The 21,688-nt window shown below is 38.8% G+C and overlaps 1 protein-coding gene across 1 annotated transcript in view; it reads right to left on the reverse strand.

Moving 5' to 3' along the window:
- The window catches only part of DDC (dopa decarboxylase), a 62,101-nt gene that overhangs the window by 20,035 nt on the left and 20,378 nt on the right, over window positions 1-21,688 (reverse strand). The window contains exons 6-9 of the mRNA XM_062510020.1: window positions 14,599-14,742; window positions 8,191-8,257; window positions 5,953-6,047; window positions 4,058-4,125 (exon numbers count right to left, since the gene is read on the reverse strand). Coding sequence (XP_062366004.1) covers window positions 4,058-4,125; window positions 5,953-6,047; window positions 8,191-8,257; window positions 14,599-14,742 — 374 coding nt within the window. The remainder of the gene's footprint in view (window positions 1-4,057; window positions 4,126-5,952; window positions 6,048-8,190; window positions 8,258-14,598; window positions 14,743-21,688) is intronic.

Below are 21,688 nucleotides of genomic sequence, written 5' to 3' on the forward strand. Positions count from 1 at the left end.
GCCTTCAGGTATGGGAAGTACATAGCTGAAAATAAGTAAACTTACACACATGAAAAATAGCAACATATTTTCAGATAAAATAAAGCAATGAATAACTTAAGTATTACTAGAAATGTCCTGTGGACAAAAGGAAGAAAACAATAACTGAAAAATATTTAATTAGGATAAATCTTTTTAACAAATTCTAGATTGTTCTACTGTAGTCTAAGTATTTGATTACTTTGTTATATTTATGTTTCAGTAGCTCATTCTCTGTGCAGCTAGTGCAAGTTACAAGCAATGTCTTTAGATGTTTTGTGAGCACTTAATTTCTTCTCCTGTAAGATGCTATATTAAACAATGGAACAGGTATCTATTCTGCAGCAACATCTAGCTTAGAGGACACAAAAATGACATGGAATTTTCCATAGGCAGGCCATGCAGGATGGGTGCTGCTGCATTCTGCAAGTAGGTCCACACCTCAGGCGAGTCCTAAGTACTCCAGTCCACACCAGAATGCTCAGTGCTCAAGGTCTCTGCCATAATGGTGGGACCCCACTTCAGAGGCAAACCCAGTGTGTCGACTGAGGCAGCCCTTCGTGATGGAACTGGTAAAGAAGGAGATGTCAGTACAGCTGGTGGCTTGCAATGGATGCCCAGATACTTCTCCTGGAGAAAAGGCTGGTACCTGCACAAGGTGTACACAGGTGGATGACCTGTTGTCAGATGGCTGCATTGTAAGACACAGATAACAGGCTGTGTGCTAGTAGAGGGACTGAAATAGAGGTAGATATGTGGCTCCAGAACCATACACCTACAGTGGATAACACTTAGCTTGAGACACCTTGGTGATCAAAAAAAGCAGGGCTCCAACCTCCACCCTCCAATATTCATACAAAAATCAAGTATGATTCTTTAGAGGTTTTACATGTCTGTGAGCAAGGAAAACAAGGAGGGCCTACATCAGGAACCACACAATGGTTACTGTAAAAAGAAAAGTTGAGTGACTGTAGTGGGCGACTCTCTTTTAAAGGGGCTCTGAGGCACCCATCCACCAGCCTGAAAGATGTTCCTTGACTGCCTCTCGAGATGAAAATCATAGGATTAGATGATCTCCAGATGTCCCTTCTAACCCTTATGAATCTGTGATCCTGTGAATATGGATTTCACAAATAATATTGGTAAACTTTTTTTTAAGCCTAGATGTTATGCTAATAGACCAAGACCTAGCTTAAGTAGCACAGATTCACATATTAAGTACTCATAATACAAAATGCACAACGAAACTCCTGGTGAAATAAGTAATGAAGATCTGTGAGAAGTGACTTACGTGATCTGCAGCTTTTAACTGCCTCACTCTATTTTGTTCATTTTTAATGACAGATAAAAAGGTGACCTCATATTATGACACGGCAGGAAAATTTCACTTCAGTTTGTGTTCAAGTAGATTGTTCAAGTTTGTTAAACTGAAGTCAGGAACTGAAACACGATTTCAAGTAGTCTTCAATACCAGTCTGGATGGGGCTCTGAGCAACTTGGACTAGTGGAAGGTGTCCCTGCCCATGATAGTGGTGTTGGAAGAAGATGATCTTTAAGTTCCTTTTCAACCCAAACTGTTCTGTGTCCTATGATCTACAGATGAGTATTTCCTGTAAACACCTTCTTCCAGTTACTGAAACACCCTTCCCAAAGGGTGAAGGTAAAAACGTAACATTTAAACCCTTAAAAGGGTAATAAAAATCGAAAATACCAAACCTTTGCAAGATTATTATTTTCATTCTCTCTGAATGAAGACACTTCTTCCTATTTTATAATATTCCAGAGTATCAATTAAACAAGTCAGGCAAAACTGACTGCAGTTTCAAGACAAAGTCTCTAAAAGACTCTGATATTTGAATATAGAAAATATACCCTTCTTGGACTGGCTTTATTAAATTCTTTTTTATAGGAAATTGACTGCTCTTTTCTGTACATCAGGAAGACTGAGAATATTTTACAGAAGGTTTATAATGAAATTGTCTTCAAATCTGAAACTACATCAGTGCCACATATTGCACTGAGTAGTTACATAATTACATTACAGATCTAATGGGTAGATTATTTTAATCAGCTTGCAGCAAAAAGAAATCCAAGTGTTTATTGGGGAAAGTGCTGAGGAGTCTGGGTTACTTTCAAGTCTGCCCATCAATGGAACTCAGATTACTTTGGTTCTGAAATGTTGTTCAGTGTTTACTGAACTCTTTCCATATTACCATAGTATCATACTTAATACTTTTCATGGATCCTAAGAGGACTACGTATCTTTCACACTTGCTTTTTCTTGCCATCCTTTATTATTACTTTTCACCTTCTCCTGGGAGTGTTACAATTGGTAAGACAGGTGAATTTTGGATGTGGACAATGCTGGACAATGGACTTGGCTTCAAGTCAAACAGTTTAAGTGTACATTTATTCTGTATTAAGTGAATAACCCCTATACATAAATGCCTATCTGAATTTAAGCCCTTGTGTCTATAGTTATGAAACTTCTACTTTTAGTAAAGGAGATGTTGCAAGGTCTCTCCAGAAGCCTGGAATCTTCGTATCTATGAAAACAAGAATTTTATGCAGTGCCTTATCTAAAAAAAAAAAAAAAAGACAAACCAAAAAAGCCAACAAGAAACAAAATGCAGAAAAAATACTTTCCTAAGTCTAAAGTCTAAGTTTTACTGGGAATAACCTAAAATCACCTGAGATGGGAACTCACAGTATGATTCTATATTACTTGTTTTATTGGAAAGCCAGGTAAAATGCCTTTAACATAGTTCAACAGGGCTTTCAGGGAAAGCAGAATTAATGAGAAACTAAACTGTTAGGGACTAGATTGTGGTTCCTAATTGTTCTACAAACATTAAAGAGAATGACAGTATGTTGTCTAATTTGCAAGTTTTTAACAATGTCTTTGAGTGATGAGAAAAAGATAGGAGGAACTAAAAGGGAGTTTGTTTCATCATCTTCCTACTTCCTTACACACGGAGACACAGGACATTATGGGGTGCTGCCACTACTGATGAATTAGGGTCAGAATGTAAGCCATCTACCCTAACGAAAAGAAAAAAACACAATGTGTTGGAAGATTTAAAATGCCTACATCAGCTGAAATATTAAAGCAAAAACCATAATATATTACCCGAAAAGTCTACTTTGCCTGGGAAATTAAAAGAGACAAAGGTTAACCAAAAGCAACTGTGCGAGCACTGTCTTACATTTATTCCTCTTTTAAATAAGGTGACCTATTTCTGGATGATGTTTTGGAGTCTCCTTTTTTCCTCTTTTGCAAATTTTGTTCTATTATAAATGAAATTAATGTTTTCATTTATTTTGATAAATAGTCCGCATTTGTTGAATAGCTGTTCTGTTAATAAGTATCATTAATTGTGATGCTGGTAATAATTTAGTTTGAGACAAAATAAGATCATCTACTATGGAATGTTTTTAAACCCGTGCTATTATTACTGCCATGATACTTGGCTTTGTTTGAAAGTATGTCTATGGGTTTCTATTTTGGCATCATTTAATATCAAAATGTCTCTGCTGTCATCTGGGAAAACTGAAAGTCAGTACAAAATGACATACATAGGCCTTTTTGAAATCAGCTGCTTTTACTCAGCCAAATCTTAAACATTTTTAGAAAGGCTTTTAAAAGAATCAAACCAAAACAAATGTTATGGAAAAGGAAGAAGAAAAAAAAAGCCCTGTTTAGCATGCTGTTCATTGCACTGATAACCTTACAATATGGTTTTTTTAATTTATGTTTTAAACAGTTCCAAAATGGAGCAAGTATAAGTCTGCAGACTTTTTGGGACTTCTCTATCTTTTTGAAACTTAATACTCAGTTCAGGCCAATTTCAAAATTTCATGGTTTTGAAATTTGAATTAAATGAAAGTCTGAGTTCTGTAAATAATTTCTAAAATTTAAAGCAATGCAGTTCTCCTCATTTCAACTGAGAAAGATAAAGAAATGTTTACTGCTAGAAAGGAAGACTAATATAACCTCATTTTTGTCTCTAGTAATGTTTCCCTTTACTGTAATACTTACCACATTGCAGAGCAGTCAAAATTCACTAGGAGCCATTTGTGAGGATTAAAGTTAAATGAATCTGCAAACTGAGAATAGATAAATAAAAAACAAATTATGAAAGAGAAAAGGATCCATGTGCTAATGATATGGCTTTGTCAAATTGTCTGTGTAACTATGAATCAATTTCTGAATTAGGTCTTTATAATGTTCCTGTTGATGTCACCTTATTTAGTAACTGCTGTAGCTAAATCTTCATTTATTTTGGGAGTGGAATTCATGTCAGGTATACAGTTAGGCTAGTGGTATTATTAACATATTGAGCATTTGTTTACAATTATAATTTCTTGATATGTATGTTATGGAAAAGTGTATATTGTGATCTTATAAAAATAAATAAACAAATAAATAAATAAATAAATCTGCATACTCAGAAACATTCACTGGGGTTCATATCACATTTTCCAATAACAATTCCCTAAGCTTTCTACTTCTAAGAATATTAAACTAATACACACAATATTCATATATAGCAAGAAATTATGTAATTCAGAATCTGCACATCACATTCCTTCAAAAAATTGCAACTGACTAGGAAATTATTTTTCTTTTTTTTTTTTTTTTACAGGGTATTTTCTTTCAGTAGAAATTAGTGTTTAATCTAAATCAAAAGAAAAACCACCAATAAGTAAGCACTTTCAATAAATACATATTTATACACCATGTGCCAGGTCTGGTTTACTTGACATGTTTAGGTGCAGCATCAGAAGAAACCCAGGTGGACACCATTTCAGAAAGATTTCATCCATGTTTTCTGTTTTAACAAAGACAGAAGTCACCAGCCTTAAAAAGCTGGGGATGGGGACCTGGCAGCACCACAATCTGACTATTCCATACAGCACTTTCCTGTTCTCATTTGCTTCTCATACCCTTCCCTGTCACCTATAAACAATTAACCATTACTCTAGTAAGAGATGGGGATCTGTCTGTCTCTCTATGTATCTATCTATACATCTATCTAGCTATCACCCTTTACTATGTAAGGTAGGAAACCTATTCATGGTTGTTAAATATTTACTCTTATGACAAATGCTGGCCCAGACAAGGGATGCTGTTTCATTTCCTTCGGGAACCAATAACGATAATTTAAAAAATATTCCCCCACAGGAAATTACAACAAGCTTCATTTGCTGATAAAAAGGGGACAGAAAGAAATGCTTTATTTGTGAGGGGGTTTTCCCTCCTCTTCTTCATTAGTCACTGCCTATCAGGGCTGTGTTTAAACTTCTGGCTTTACCAAACAGTAATATTTTCTCCACTGACGTGGAAGACAAGGACTTATCTGAGTGAGGGGAGCTGCAGGAAATTGAAGTATTCTTATCAAAGCAACTGAATGCCAAGTAGCTCAGCAAGGCGAGGGAAAGGAACAGCAGTGTGGTTGGGAGAATATTTCATTTAGGTCTCTTGGTTATTAAACCCTGTCTGTTTGAGATACAGCTACTGGCTCTATACTATATGACTTTCAGGACTTCAAGAAGAAAACCAGACATAACGAGTTCATTAATTTGTCTATTTTTTTCCTCTTTTTTTATGTAATGTAGAATCAGGGTGTTAAAAATATGTTTTAAGCAATATTTGGGGAAAAGTTCCTCTTTTCTATTTGTTGACGCAGCACTACTTGTTATTCTAAGTGACAAACTTCTTATAGAGGGGTACTCGCGTACTCCCAGTATAAACCATTAAAATTTTAAAAATTTAAGCAATGTAATAGAATTACCAGGGATTTGTAGTGCAAACTGAGGTGCAGCTTACTCAGAGATTCTGGAAGAGTCATTAATCTTAGGTGTGTAAGAAACACAAATTCTATGAAAGAGCAAGGTTTCAGCAGGCTGGTAGACAAAAAAACACTCATTCACCTCCACTCCATTTAAAAGATGCCTGAATTCAGGGCAGATGAAAGCACTTCCTGCATAGGCTGCATCAATATGCATCCAGATATTTTCCTTATTACCTAAAAAAATAATTGAAGGAAATAAATTAAACAGCAGATTAAAAAGACCAATTATTTAGCATGAAAGTGAGTGGCTGAGAGATTTCTTTTTGATATTATTATTTTCCCAATTTAAAATTAAATAAAGAGATTAAATGTGTCCACCACCTGGGTTTTCATTAATATATAAAAATGGACATGTAACATATTCATTTTTCCTTCCTGCTTCTACTGGAAAAAGGTTACAGAACCATAGGATCATAGAATATCCTGTATTGGAAAGGACCCATAAGGATCATCACCTCTAGGTTTATCTTACTAAAATTAAGCAACATAAATTATTTTGTGGTTTTGATTTAAGAACCATCACAAAATACACTTTTAAAAAATGTATCTAGAGATTTAGCTATCATTTCTATGGCAATAAAACTACTTTAGCAGGAGGAGATAGGATATTAGCTGTGCTCCCCACTTCTAACTCATGAATCACAGAAACATTTCTAAACAGTATTTTTTACATATTGATAAATGTGCATGCACATGCTTTTGAACTATGTGCAGCAAACTATTTATTTCAAGGACAGAGACACTTACGCAAAAGCAAGCACTAAAATGTTAATAAAGTATTACTTTTGATTAGTCACTGAATGGTTTCTGCAGGAATATTTTGGCATACGAGCAGCGCACGTATACTCTGTAATTAGGTATTCACACGCTACTAGAGAACACTGTTTTAATGCACTCTGTAACAATTATGGTATATTAGTTGATGGCTGAAGCCCACATTACATCTTTACACTGGTCACCAAATTATTCTGATGGTATTTCCACATACAGAGGTGTATCTACTGAGATCTGCAGTTGGGCACCAAGTTCATGCTGAAATTTGCGCTCTTGTGAATTAAATTCTCTTTCTGCATGAATGCCTGGGAAAGCTAATAAAATATTATTCACAACATCCACAACCTAGGATTATTTGAACACATGTTGAAAGTTTAACTGATTACCTCTTTTTAAATATACTTGGCTTGAGACACTACCTTTATATCACAGGACTGCTCCTCACATATGCTAAGGAGAAAATTAAGCAGAAAAGCTAGCGCAAGACTTCTGACTTCACTGGGATGCCATCCTTCTGCTGGGCTCTGCTGCACAAGCAGGCAATCGTTGAAGTGACCACATGATTACTTGCTACGCCTAAATATATTGGTGTTACTATTTTAATAGGTCTGTAGGAACAACACAAACAGCAAAGTCATCTGTAGCTGCTAAGCAGACGTGTTCAAAATAATAACGTGTTCAAAAAGAAGGATTGGGACAAACTGAGTCTCAGGGGATTGTGCTGAAAGGCAAAAAACCTCACAGAGCAAATGACCACCACACGAGCCCCAAAGTTTACAACCCCATCTGAATAAATTAACAGGACACCAAATCAAGCTGTGTTTCTATGCAGCTGCTTCCAGTTGCTTACAGCTATGGATTTCCCGTTCTAAATGTACACTTGAAGAGATACACTGTGCTTTGTTAACGTTTTAATCAGCCAGCAAGCAGGTGATTTGACCAAGCCCTGCTGCAGATCAAAGCTTGACACAACAAACATAACACCGAAAGAAATACTTATGAAGAGTCCATGACTCAGTCACTGTGTTAAACACACTGGCATTTGTCCTATTTTCTTGTAAGAGGAAGGAGATTGGGAAGAGAAGTAAGGATTAAGAATAGAAGGGGATTTTTGGTGCATATTTGCCTACCTTTTATAGTTGTTAGAACCAGGCAGAAACAAAACTCCTGGTGCAGAGCAGAATTAAGAGTTCAACTTTTCCCTGATACTCAGCATTCCTTTAGATGGCCTTGCAGGTAGAAGGGCTTGAATGACTATGTTACAAACGGAGGCACATACAGTAGTAATTCTTAACTGACAGTATTCCAAAATATGTCCTCCCCAGAAAAGAAATGTTTAAGGCAATGTCCTCTAACTCTTTTACCAACTTGAGAATGCACATTCACTACTTGACCTAATACTAGAAAGAAAAATATAACTGAAGGTCTCATCTATAAATAGTTTTATTGTATCTGGACACTGACACTGCATAATGTCCTGGAAATGACTCAGCATGGCTTACACTGGTATCTGCAATTTTAGGACGAAGCAGCAAAGACTTACATATAGGACCCAGTTCTAACAGTTTGTCAAAGGAGCAGCAAGGGGTGGTTCCAAGTGTTGCACAGAACTGCAGAGCCAAACAAAAATAAAAAGTGTTACAGCACAGAAAATGACCAAATGAGCAAAAAGGTCTGGAAAGGCAGCAATAAACAGAAAGAACAGACATTATAGAACAAAAAAAAAATTATGTTAATCACTACCTACCCTTAGTGGAACTTTTAAGACTGAGTGGTTTTTTTTCAAAGCTCCCACAACAGTCCATTGTAGTAGATGAATAAAATATTTTTTAATATGAAATTGAGTGATAAGTACTGTAATATAGACACAGGGTTGTGCTAATGCTATTTTTTATATATTTTCTATATGTTTCACATGCTTATCCTGTGGCTCAGTACTACCCTAACATATGCAAATCCCATCAAAATTATTTGCAGTTCATGCTGCATAAGCAAGTTCTGAATTTGAGCGACTCAGAGGTGCTGGAATTATTGTTGACAGAATAGATGGACAAATGTTGCTGTGTTGATCAGAGCCACAGCTCTGCAACAGAGATTTGTAACCAGTTTATGCTCCAGAGATCTGCAGCCTGGAACTTCTTTACTAGTAGCATATGTTCACTATTTGGCTTGCAAGACTTTTTCACAGGGAAACTTCTCCCAGATTCATCCTAAAACACAGGAACAGTTCTTCCTTCATTTTGTTAATGGCTCATTTAATGTATCCTTCTGTGTGACTAGTGGGCCTAAAGCAGAGGCAACATAAATGCTGAAGTTTCACAGTAGAAAGAGAATATTACTAGGTGAAAATGAGCTATTGTAATTTATTGGGAATACGCAGTTAGAATTTTAACCAAAAACCCCCAACTACCAAGAGCATGTAAACAGACTTTTTTTCATTGCTACACTTACGTTTTAAACACCCTGTCTTATTTCTGCAAGCACTAATAAAGGCCAATTAATATTTTTGTCTTTTACTAGATTTTTACATAATAAAAGACATTTTACAGTTTAAATAGACAAATAAAGCATGCTGTGTTCTAGTCAGAGTATTGAAGTACAAAAGAATTAGATAATTTATCCAAGGTCACCGATAAACTAGAGTACAGCTAAGAGATGATTATAAAAATGCCAAACCCAGAATTTTGTTGTTTTTTTTTATTTCAGTATTTCTGGTTACCTTTTCTGCCAAGTACACTATTAATGCAACATATTTTATTCCTACAGTTTTTCCCTATATATCTGGAACTATCCACATTTTTCTGTGTGTATATATGCCCATGTCCCTTTGCAAATTCTTGATGAGACCCATAAGAGAAAGAAAAACTTAAATTATACTTGTTCATCCATTAGACATTTCAAGAAACAAACATTCTGTCATGGCAAAACTTGAAAAAAGTCATTATTAAAATAAAAAAGGGACCATTCAGTATTTTTTCTACATTAAGCTACTAAGAACTGGAGTTTGAAACAAATACAGTTCTGAAAATGAGACACCATATTCTATGCATATAGTTAGTAAAATCATGAGCTAATCATGACCTCATCAGTATCTTTTTCCTTCAAGATAATCCAATATTTATCTATACTGGGCCTTCCTATATTCCAGAGACATAGGAGAACACAAAACTGAAGTGCCTTGAGGTACGTTTAAGAGTTCTCCAGAAGACTAATCACACTCTGAGAGGGGCAGCTTTGAAAAGATCGCAGGGTATTTTTTTTAAATAGCAGGAAAAAATTTGATCTCTATTTTTTCTAAGAAGGCATGGAGTGAAAATATATTTATCATAATGGAGGGTACCATGATGAAAATGCCAGTTTTTTCTATAGGCATAAAGAATAGGGGATTGGGTTGGAATGGATTGGATTGGGAAATAAATAAAAGGAGTGCACTATAGACTTAACTCTGCTTTTACACATATATTTTATGGTAATATGGTATGACTTTTTGGAGAAGATTAGAGTGAAATAGTTTTTCACAAATTAAGAGTTTTTAATTTTCACAGCAATTAAAAGAATGATGGAAATTTCACAACAAAAAGTTGCATATTATTGTTATTAGTTTTGTACTGCAGTTAAGGTATTCTCCTAATAGGATAAGGAGCATGCTTTTTCAGTGAGAGATTATATGAGTTCAAATATATGCTTAGTCTTTTAAATAATGACTTATTCTGTAAAGTATACCTCAATTTCTAGAATAATTTTGTTTTCCTCTCTGCAGGTGTCTAAGCCTCAAAGCTACTTGTTTTAATTCTCAGAAACCACTTAGAGTGACAGCATCTGCCCTTGAAAGGACTCTCATTACCCTGCCTCAATACTACAGAATGAATCTAACTCAATTTGTAGCCTGTGTAACACCAGAAAAATCACATTTGTGCAAAGGGCAGGGGACAGACTGCATCACAGAAATGGGACTGATAGCTCAGTATAGCCTGCAGGCCTTTTCTTTTTCAGGTTGTGCACTTGAAATTTGACTCAGGCCCTGGTTGTGAATACAAAGCAGCTAATATGCTTAACTCAGTCATCTCATGTATTATTTTCCTGAAATGGAGAGCTAAGTCAGGAAACATACATGAATCTTTATGATTCCTGAGAGAAATTACTCCCAATCTTTACAACTGGAAGAGCTCCTACAGCTTTTGAAAAATATGTGGATACATTTTGCATGGTTCCACCACAAATCTTTTAATTTTCAGGTAACTAAAATGAGGCAGAACTTTCAATGTTCACATATAGTTTTTATTTTCTCCTATTCAGCTCTTGCCAGCTTGCACTCATAAGAATGCCTATGGCCTGAAGAAAACTTCAACAGATCTCTAAACCACCATTCAGTATTTTACAGAACAGCAATCACTCATGAACTGTGGGTTAAGAAACATCATCCTAGACATCTGTACACGTCCCAAGAATGTTTCTTCCTAATGGAAATCTGTGGTCAGGATCTAAGTGTTCTACTGAAAAGATGGCTCCTCTGTCAAGTCTGATTCTGATTTATTGTTTCCCAAGTGAGTCTGGATACAGAAAGCCTGCTTCTTAATATCCTGTGGATCACATTCAGAAGAGTCATTTCATTTAGAATCAGAGAGATTTCATGCTGGGCAGCAGGCAATTGTGTTGTGGCAGTTTTATACTGGTTGAGGTTGTTGAAGTATATTGTACCTTGTGTATGCCAGCTGCAATCTGTCAGTGCTGACTTATGAAAAGACAGCACAGGCCCCCTACACATTTAGGTGAGCTAGGCTTGAATGCAGTGAGCACTCAAGCTGAATTTAGAAGTGCTTAACTTAGTGGTCTTCACTTTTGAGCATCCCAGCCAACATTCTGCCCACACAGAGGCCTGTCTGAACTGGGAGCATGGGGTCCAACTGCGAGAGGCATTTACACACACGCTTAACCACCGGTGTGTGTTTACAGTTGATGAAACGGACATGACTTCAGCACTTTTAAAGCTCCCCCTTAACACAAGGCCAGATGAAGGGCTGCATATCACCTGTGCTGGGAAATGGCTCCTCAGTAAATTGTGGCAACTTTAGTGCCTCAATACTTGACACAGTTAAGTGCTTTGTTTGCACAGTCTGCTTGCTTTACCATATGAAAATATCTCTGTTTCAGTTTCTGCAAAAGTATTTTGAAAGAGACAAATTAACACAAATCTGACCTCAGAAATAAAAGAAAGAAAACAAAAATAGAGATCTGGGGACCTTAGTGGCAACAGCTTTTACTGAACAAAATGATATACACATTACTTATGCTACAAGACATTGACAGTGGGTAGGAATGCAAAGATTGCTTTTAAAGACAATGCCTCTCCCCCCAAAAAGGCTGACTGCCAAATCCTATGTACGCGAAAAGCAAACCTTTAATTAACAGATTGCTGTAATAACAAAACCTGTTTCACATCAAGCAAACCTGACCCTGATTCTCCACTCACCTTTACAGGGAAAAAGCATTGCTATCAAGTTCAGTATAATGATTCTTCATTTATTCATTAAGCATAAGAGGAGACACATGCCTATAAGGCATTGCAATTTACTTGTACGTTCTTTTTAATCCCTTACAAAACCTTTTCTTGCTTCCAAGGGAAACTGTAGCAGATTGGATGCAAACAAGACATCTTCATTAGGAATGATGTCTTTGCTGTCACAAGTCTCTTCAGGCAGAATTTCTTCCATCAAACTTGTTGCTTTGATGTTGAATCACTCCCCTTAGTGAAGGATCAGTGAATACACGGAAACAAGGAATCAAGTGGCTGTAAGGTGTTTCCTTGGCAATGTGCATATCTTTGTGCCAGAACAAAATACAAAACCACCAAATCACTCAAGAACAAAACAAATGGAAAGGCTTTTGAAATCTGCAAGCCAGAAAAGGGAGCACTAATACAGTGCATGGACTGCTGCTCAGCATGACAGAGAATTAACACACCTTTTGAGTTAAGAGGCCAACCATACCGATAATGAGATCTAGCTAACCTAAGGTGACATATTTTATGTATACAAATAAATTGAAGACTCGATACAGGCTGTTTTAACTCAGGCAGAGCCTCTGCTGTCTTTGAAAGCCTGTTCTGCACAGCCAAACAAACAGAAGAACTAAAAGCAGCAGTTAAATCACCCTTTGTAAAGGTGCCACTGAATACATAAATTCAAATTTTTTTTTCTCTTGATGTGCATAGAAAAATTAATAAGGCATGAATATTTATGTGGGGCAAGTTGCAATTTTTTTGCTAATGGACAAAAGCTGAGGAAAAAAAGACATTAATTTTATAGTTACTGCATGAAGATGTGATATCCTACTGTATTTGTAATTATTTAAAATTACCCATGATATATAGAAACAGGATCCTGTGTAAGATATTATGAACCAGGATCGTAACACAGAGAAATAAAACATGCCTTGTGGCATGTTCTTCACCTCAATAGGTGTGTCCCACAGAAAAAAAATATTTCTCTCTGGAATCCCTAGAGATGCTTTTTCTCAGAATCTTATTATATTGTAAAGCAATTGACAGGATGTGCTTGGTCATCCTAAGGACCTGCTAGTTCTAGGGACCCTAGAAATTAGCAGTGTTCTGCACATATGAAAACCATTTCTCATTCTAGTCATCCTCATATTACATAAAAACATTCTCTAATAACAAGAAGAGTAAAAAGATTATATTTTCAAAAGAGCTTGGTGAAATTTCAGCTTCTTTGTCCATTTGGCACTAATCCATGACTATAAGCAAGCCTAATCTTCTAATTCTTCTGAAAACAGTTCATAGACATTTAAGTCATATTATCCCTTTTCAAAATGTTACAACACGAAAGAAAAGAAACCATTGTCAGACATGACTTTTCTGTGAAAAGGTGACTTATTTTTGAATCTCTTAAAATATCTCATTTCTAAAATTCTCAGTTTCTAAATTAGTTTTGTGAGGATTTTTTCTTCAGTGGAGGCCAGTAAAAACATACTCTCTGTAGCATGTTATACCCCTTAACAAATCTATACAGCCTGTGATCCATATCAAGTTTAGTAGAGCATAGTGCTTGGAAATAAGCAAAGGATTTTGTTGGTGATGTACAAAACCACAAGAGAAGATATTTACTTCTTGGGAAAAAAAAACAAATGGCAAAATCTTGTTTTAACATGAAGTAATAACATGGTATTGTGAACTGGAAGGAGGAATAGTTCTGATGAGTAAGCAATTTTTTTTTTTTTTTAATCAGGTACTTACCATGGCAGAACCAAACTTTAGAATTTTATCTAATCTAACAATGTTCTATGTCAAAACTTGGGGGTTATGAATTTAAGCAACTGAGACATAACTACATTTGCCTTCACTGTGCTGCTGTGGAAGCAGGAACCTCTGGAAAAAAAAATGGGCAGTTAACAAGAAATGGTGACACCTAAAGTCTCCACAGCTGCAATCCCTATTGTTCACTTTTTATAGGTTAGTGACATACTCACAAGTACCTGACTGACAATGTCTGATCTCAGTGGTATTTGGGGTATATAATGGAGGTTCATTTCTTTGCTAAAGTACTATCAAAGGAAAACTATTGTTTCTTGAAGACACATGAGCCTTAGATAGCATCATTTAATTTATTGCCTTTAGACTTGTTTTATTTGTAAGTTGGAGCCTGAAAAATAAAGGTAAACAGTCCAGAATTCAGGAAACAGGAGACTGCAACACTGCAGGACAACACGCAACTACAAAATTGATCCCAAACATCATTTTGCTGAGGTGCAACTAGCTGCTTCAATTATTTTCTCCTGAACAAAAAGGCATGTGAAGAACACTCATGGAATCTCTCCTAGTATTCTAGCTCAGCTGCCTATCAGTGCCTCTGTAAGGGATGAGATCTTCTATTCATGTCAAGAGCATCTTAACAAAAGCATTAAATCCACTGGTATGTTAAAATCCAGTACTCACAAAGAACGGTATAAGACCAGCAGCTTTGTCTTCATCCAGAACTTTCTTCAGAGCTGAACCACAAACACTAAATGTTTCATCTGAAGGAACGCTTTTAATCTTCACAGCACCAATTAGTGCAGCCCTTTCCACAGATGAATGAGCCTGCAAGGAAATGGGCAAGTTTTAAGATCAACATCTTTTATTGGAGTGTAAGATGTTCACTTGAATTTACAAACTAAAAAGTAAGTCCTTTCAAGTAAAGGCATACTTGAGATCCTGGGATTGTTGATGGTATGTAATAGATACATACTTCTCCACTTTTCTGATAGGTAGATGGATACATATACATATACACATACACATACACATACACATACACATACACATACACATACACATACACATACACATACATATACATATACATATACATATACATATACATATACATATACATATACATAAATACGCACACAGAGTAAGCTAATAGCAACCCTGACATATCCTTGAGACCATTGCCATGATCACATGAGACAAGAGTTCCATTGACCTTAGTGAGAGCTTTAATTTACATGGTAGAATTTATGTAGAGTCAGGATTTGGCCCTAGATCGATCAAAAGACATGCAGACAATCATCTTGTCTGATAATGACTCAGGTACTTGCTAACATATTTTTATGGTGTATAGCTTTTCTGAACTCTAAAATTATAAATGTCATATAGAAAGATATTTTCTTACATAACCATTTTTTTTCTGATTACATACTGACTAAATTGTGGTTTGATCATTCATTCACTTTTTTAGGCAAGTAAGGATCATTCCCAATGTTATTTTATTTACAACTCACTTCATTTGAATCCCACTGAAATAATATTGTTTTAGAAAATAGATCACATCTCTGTCAATAAAACCAAAGATATCATTAAGAAATTCTTATAAATTTGTGAAGTACAATAGAATAACAGGAATAAAAACTCCATTGACAATGAAAGGTACATTAGTCACAAAATAATCTCCTTTAAAGCACGATTAAAACAAACAAACAGAAAAGCTATTTTACCTTCTATAGTTTCATTAATCATCATTAATTTGAAAGAGAAAAATCCCTCACCTCTTCATATCATGACTACTCTCATTCACAATCTCCTTGTTGATTCTTGCCAGTGCCTATAAGACTGCTTATTAATTCTATTTTAATTTAGCATTAAAACACACACACACAAAAAAAAAATACAATCCAGAATTTTGTTGAACTAGACCAGATGAAGTTTTTGCCTTTCAGCTTAACATATCCCTGGAATGACATGTTTTAAAGACAGATGTACCATTAATTTTTATCTCAGTAATGCCTCCTGTTAAAGTGCTTTGGTAACTAATTAGGCACCAACTTGTGAAAATTTCAAAGCCTAGACTTGAAATATAACTTTTTAAGTAGAAAACAAGACATGTAGCATAACAATGTGATACTTCATTCAAGTGTTCAATGGAAAAACTTATTTTAGAACTTATTTATACTAGAATTGCAAATAAGCAAACTACAATAATACACTGAGGTTGTTAGCCAGTCAGAACCCCTAAACTGCTTCATCAAGACTCAAAAATTGTAGAAAGATTCTTTTCCAAATGCATTCTGGCATTGCTGAACACAGAATGGCTTACGCTGAACTTTCTTTCGTGGATTATTGCCTATGAGTCACACAGGTGTGTTCTTAGCGCAGAAGGAACAGCGAGCTCGGCAACAATCTGCTTGGAAAGGTCAGCAGTATCTTAAGGCAAATCCTTCTGTAAACATAAGATCCTCTGACCTTCAGTAGGCAGGAAGGCCTGTCAGTCCTCATTTCAGGTTAGCCTCTTATATGGGACAAAAAAGTCAAAACAAGTAAAAGGTTTTGTGCATCACTGGGTCGGTCAAAGCTCTGGGACTGGCGCAAAAAAAAAATATATATATATCCTTAGTGCCTCTTGAAAGCAGTTGTTTTTTCTCATACTTTCTTGTCCTGAATCTTCTCACTATGCACCCTCTTCCCACCAGCAAAGAGCAAGTGTAGTGTTAACTTCTACAGTGCTTTCTAATATACACTTAGCAGTAAACAAAGTAAGGCTGAAACCTGGCTATTTTATTCTGCATATTAGATATTACTTCAAAATAAACATAAACTACTAAGAGAGGCGTTTTTTTCCTGTCTCATTGACATGTAGATAAGAAAATGTCACACATATGAAGAGAAACAACACTGTGTGGCCCTTCAGCAGGATTACTGTGTCAGAAATGCAGCAGAACTAATATAATCAGAATTTGTTTTCATTAACATTAAGAGCCTCTCATAGTCATGGCCTGCTGAGAATTTAGTGTAACTCAGTCTGCTAAATACCACTCACAGTCAGAAATCAAGGATTACTTTTTCCATTTCCTTATTAGATTTCTTAAGTTAGATTGGCAGATGGATACCTTAAAGGTTTTCTTTTTTAAAAGAAAAAATAATGTTTTGGCTTCTTTGTTCTTTGGCTTCAAGAGCTGTGACCAATTTGCCTTATATTCATGCCTTAAGTTTTTCTGCATACATGCCTCTGTACCAATGCATGCATATAGGGGAAGGATGTATGTGTGTTTGCTTGCACATGTGCTTGTAGGAGGAAAATACTGTGTGCACAGAGGGACATAGAAGACTGAATGCAAGTAGACTTACTAAACAGAACTGAAATTAATACCTTATTTAATTGTCTTTATTAACTTCAAATAAGCCCTTAATAAAGATATTTAACACTGACATCTGGATACTTATTCTTTATATTATGATAGCACATGCGACATTCCAGTTCACTTATCACAGGATCACAGAATGGCCGGGGGTGGAAGGAACCTTACAGATCAACTAGTGCAAATCCCACTGTCATGGGCAGGGACATCTTCCACTAGAGCAGGTTCTACAGAGCCCCATACATCCTGGCCTTGAACACCTCCAGAGGTGGGACATCCACAGCTTCTATGGACAACCTGTTCCAATTCCTCACCACCCCCAACGCAAAGAATTTCTGTAATATTATCACCCATCTCACAGTTTAAAATCATTCCCCCTTGACCTGCCATTTCATGTTCTTGTAAAAAGCACACCCCCCCCCCCCCCCCCATCTTTCATATAGGTGGCTTTAAGTCATAATTATGTCACCTTAAAGTCTTCTCTTCTCCAGGCTGAACAATCCTAATTCTGTCTGCCTTTTCTCATTGTTGGGGGCTGGTTCTTTCCCTTTTCCCTCTGTGGAATTTTCCCCATTGTCATGCTAAGATACCTGTTGACTGGGCCCTGGTGACAAGGGGGAGGGGAGAGAAGAGAGAAACCCCGCGAGATTCAAACAGCCAGAAGAGGAAGCGGAAGGCTGGGCCTCGGCCCATTTCCCCCGCGGAGTTCGGACAAGAAGGACGATCGCCGCCTGTGTCCCATCCCCGCCATCCCAGCGTCGGGAAACCACCATCGGACCCTGCCCTGCTGTCTTCTCGCTGTGAACTACCACCATCCAGCACTCTGCTGAGCAGCGGAACCCACACCGTGAGCGGAGAGCTCTCTCTCCATCTCTCTCTCCCCCTGGGACAGCTCTGCCATCACCCCCAGCCCTCCTGTGGCTCTGCGGGACCCGCCCGCCCCCAGCACCGGGAACTGCAGCTCAGGGAAAAGGTGCCTGCAGCCAAAAAACACTGGGACTGAGTTACTGTTCTGTTTGTGGGTAATTTCATAGCTGTTGTTGTTCTTGTTTGTCTTGTTAAATATACTAGTAAAGAACTGTTATTCCTACCCCCATATCTTTGCCTGAGAGCTCTCTTAATTCCAAAATTATAATAATCGGAAGAATCACATTTTTTTTTCAGTCCAAAGGGAAGCTTCTGCTTTCCTTGGCAAACACCTGTCTTTCAAACCAGGACAGATTTTGGCGCCCTACGTGAGGCCCGAGGGCATTGAGAGAAAAGGGTGAAAAAGGAATAACAGTTCTTGAGTTACCTCAGTTTTGTGTTAGGTGGCATCATGTTGTCCAGCTTAACGTGGTTTGGGCTCCATGTGGCCACAGCTTTATCTCTCCCATTTGCAATCCCTTACTTGAACATGGGTCCTATAACTCAGGCTGCTGTAACTATTATCCAGTTCCTTTTGTGGGCTGATAACGTGAGAAATTCATGGATTTTTAACTTCCTCTGGAAGGTGGGTACATGGATTCAGGGCTATCACACTCTAACTGTATGTTTTTGGTGTTACATTAATAATGGCACATACTGTGAGGATATGACACCAGGAAAAATTTTGTCCCAACCCCTTACACAGTTTTTTGGGTCTGCTCCACCAGCTTTTGAGGGGTTCAAATCTCTTCTAAGCATTAATGATATCATACAGTGGCTGACATTGCTAATAGGCCTTGTAAACCTGTTCTATTTAACATTCCGAGATGAGGGGAGATTGACTTGGATGACAACCCTGATACGTCCCCCAAGAAATAGGGATTCTGCCCCAGAGCCTGGCTCTGCCCCAGAGACTAAGGATTCTGCCCCAGAGCCTGGCTCTGCCCCAGAGACTAAGGATTCTGCCCCAGAGCCTGACCCTGCCCCTGCCCCAGAGACTAAGGATTCTGCCCCAGAGCCTGACTCTGCCCCTGCCACAGAGACTAAGGATTCTGCCCCAGAGGTTAAGGATGTTGCCCCTGAGCCTGACTCTGCCCCAGAGCTCACCTCAGAAAGGAACCATCCAGAGTGGGTGGGGTTTCTAGTGAAGGAGATGGCCCAGATGCTCAAGGAGCACCTTTCCCCAGCTCTTGAGAAACTCTCCCCCTGCCTTAAAGAGGGAGAACCTGATGGTGCAGCAGTGGAACCCACAGATGTTACATCTCTCCAGGCTCCAGCTGAACTGCAAGGGCACTCACAGCCAGCAGCAGTTGCCCCTGTGGAAACTAGAAAGTCTAAGGTGAAAACAAAGCACCTGGATAATAATGATCAGAAAGCAGGGCCCTCACAACCAGCAGGGGAGCCAGAGGTTGAGATCGTCACAGAGTCCCTGTCATACGAGAGTCTCCATAATCTGCATAAAGACATTGTACGAAGGGGCCGTGAGGCTTTTACAACGTGGTTACTGCGGGTCTGGGACCTTATGGGTACAGGTGTGCAGCTGGATGGTACTGAGGCAAGGAATTTGGGACCCCTGACCCAGGACTCAGGTGTGGATCACATATTCGTAAGGGAACCAGACCCCCTTTCCCTCTGGGAGCGGCTTTTAATGAGTGTAAGGGAGAGGTTTGTCCATAGAGAGAGAATGCAGGAGCACCACCATAGAATGCGTTGGAAGACCGCTGAGGAGGGGATGCAACAGCTGAGAGAAGTGGCAATACTGGAGATACTCTTTGGGAGGGGTGGACAACATGACAATGACCCCGACAAGGTCAGGTGCACAGGGCAGATGTTGTGGAATCTCGCACACCTGGGGCCATCTCAATACACCACATTCATTGCAGCCATTAATGCTGACACCAACCACGAGACAGTGGGTTCTGTTGCCAATAGGCTCAGAAATTTTGAGAGTATAATGAACGGTCCAATGCAGGCTCAGGTCTCTGCTGTGATTAGGGAACTCAAAGAGGAGATGAGAGAGATGAGGGAGGAGATGAGGAAGGTCAGTGCAGCACCAGTGTGAGTCACAGATGCCAGAGTTAGAGCCCAACTCCCCCCAGCTAGGGAAAGAGGGTACACCCCACGAGCTGACCTGTGGTTCTTTCTGCGTGACCATGGGGAAGACATGAGAAGGTGGGATGGGAAACCCACTTCTGCCCCGGCAGCGCGGGTGCGTCAAGTCAGGGAGGGAAACACTAACCAAAGGAGCTCCACTAAAGTGAAGGTAGACTCAACTTCCCATAACCAAGATGCAGGGTATTACAAAAGGGAGGATGATTTGTCAGATCCCCTTGAGGGAACCTCCAACATGTATGCCCAGGAAGGAAATAATAACCAGTGCTAGAGGGGCCCTGCCTCTAGCCAGGGAGAGGCACGGGAAAACCGGGTCTTTTGGACGGTGTGGATCCGATGGCCTGGCACATCAGAGCCACAAAAACATAGGGCATTAGTTGACACTGGTTCACAGGTCACCCTAATACCATCAGAACATGTTGGGGAAGAGCCTGTTTCTATTGCTGGGGTGATAGGGGGATCACAGGAATTGACTTTGCTGGAGGCTGAGGTGAGCCTGACTGGGAAGGAGTGGCAGAAGCATCCAATTGTGACTGGCCCAGAGGCACCGTGTATTCTAGGCATAGACTTCCTCAGGAATGGCTATTGCAAAGAGCCAAAGGGACTCAGGTGGGCTTTTGGAATAGCTGCTGTAGAGGCAGAAAACATTAAGCAATTGAACACCTTGCTTGGACTGTCAGAGAACCCATCTGCAGTGGGACTCCTGAAGGTGAAGGAGCAGCAAGTGCCAATTGCCACCTCCACAGTGCACCACCGGCAGTACAGGACAAATCGAGATGCCGTGATCCCCATCCACAAGATGATCCGTGAGCTGGAGGGCCAAGGGGTGGTCAGCAAAACCCACTCACCCTTCAACAGCCCCATCTGGCCTGTGCGCAAGTCTGACGGAGAATGGAGATTGACTGTGGACTATCGTGCATTGAATGAAGTGACTCCACCGCTGAGCGCTGCCGTGCCGGACATGCTGGAACTCCAGTATGAGCTGGAGTCCAAGGCAACAAAGTGGTACGCCACCATTGACATTGCCAATGCATTTTTCTCCATTCCTCTGGCAGCAGAGTGCAGGCCTCAGTTTGCTTTCACCTGGAGGGGCGTGCAGTACACCTGGAACCGACTGCCCCAGGGGTGGAAACACAGCCCCACCATCTACCATGGACTGATTCAGGCTGCATTGGAAAAGGTTGAAGCTCCAGAACATCTACAATACATCGATGACATCATTGTGTGGGGGAACATGGCAATGGAAGTATTTGAGAAAGGAGAGAAGATCATCCAGATTCTGCTGGGAGCCGGTTTCGCCATCAAGAGGAGCAAAGTCAAAGGTCCTACCCGAGAGATCCAGTTCCTGGGAGTAAAGTGGCAAGACAGGCGGCGCCAAATCCCCACTGAGG

Source organism: Cinclus cinclus, chromosome 1 (genome assembly GCF_963662255.1).
Source record: "Cinclus cinclus chromosome 1, bCinCin1.1, whole genome shotgun sequence".
In the NCBI taxonomy this organism is placed as follows: domain Eukaryota; kingdom Metazoa; phylum Chordata; class Aves; order Passeriformes; family Cinclidae; genus Cinclus; species Cinclus cinclus.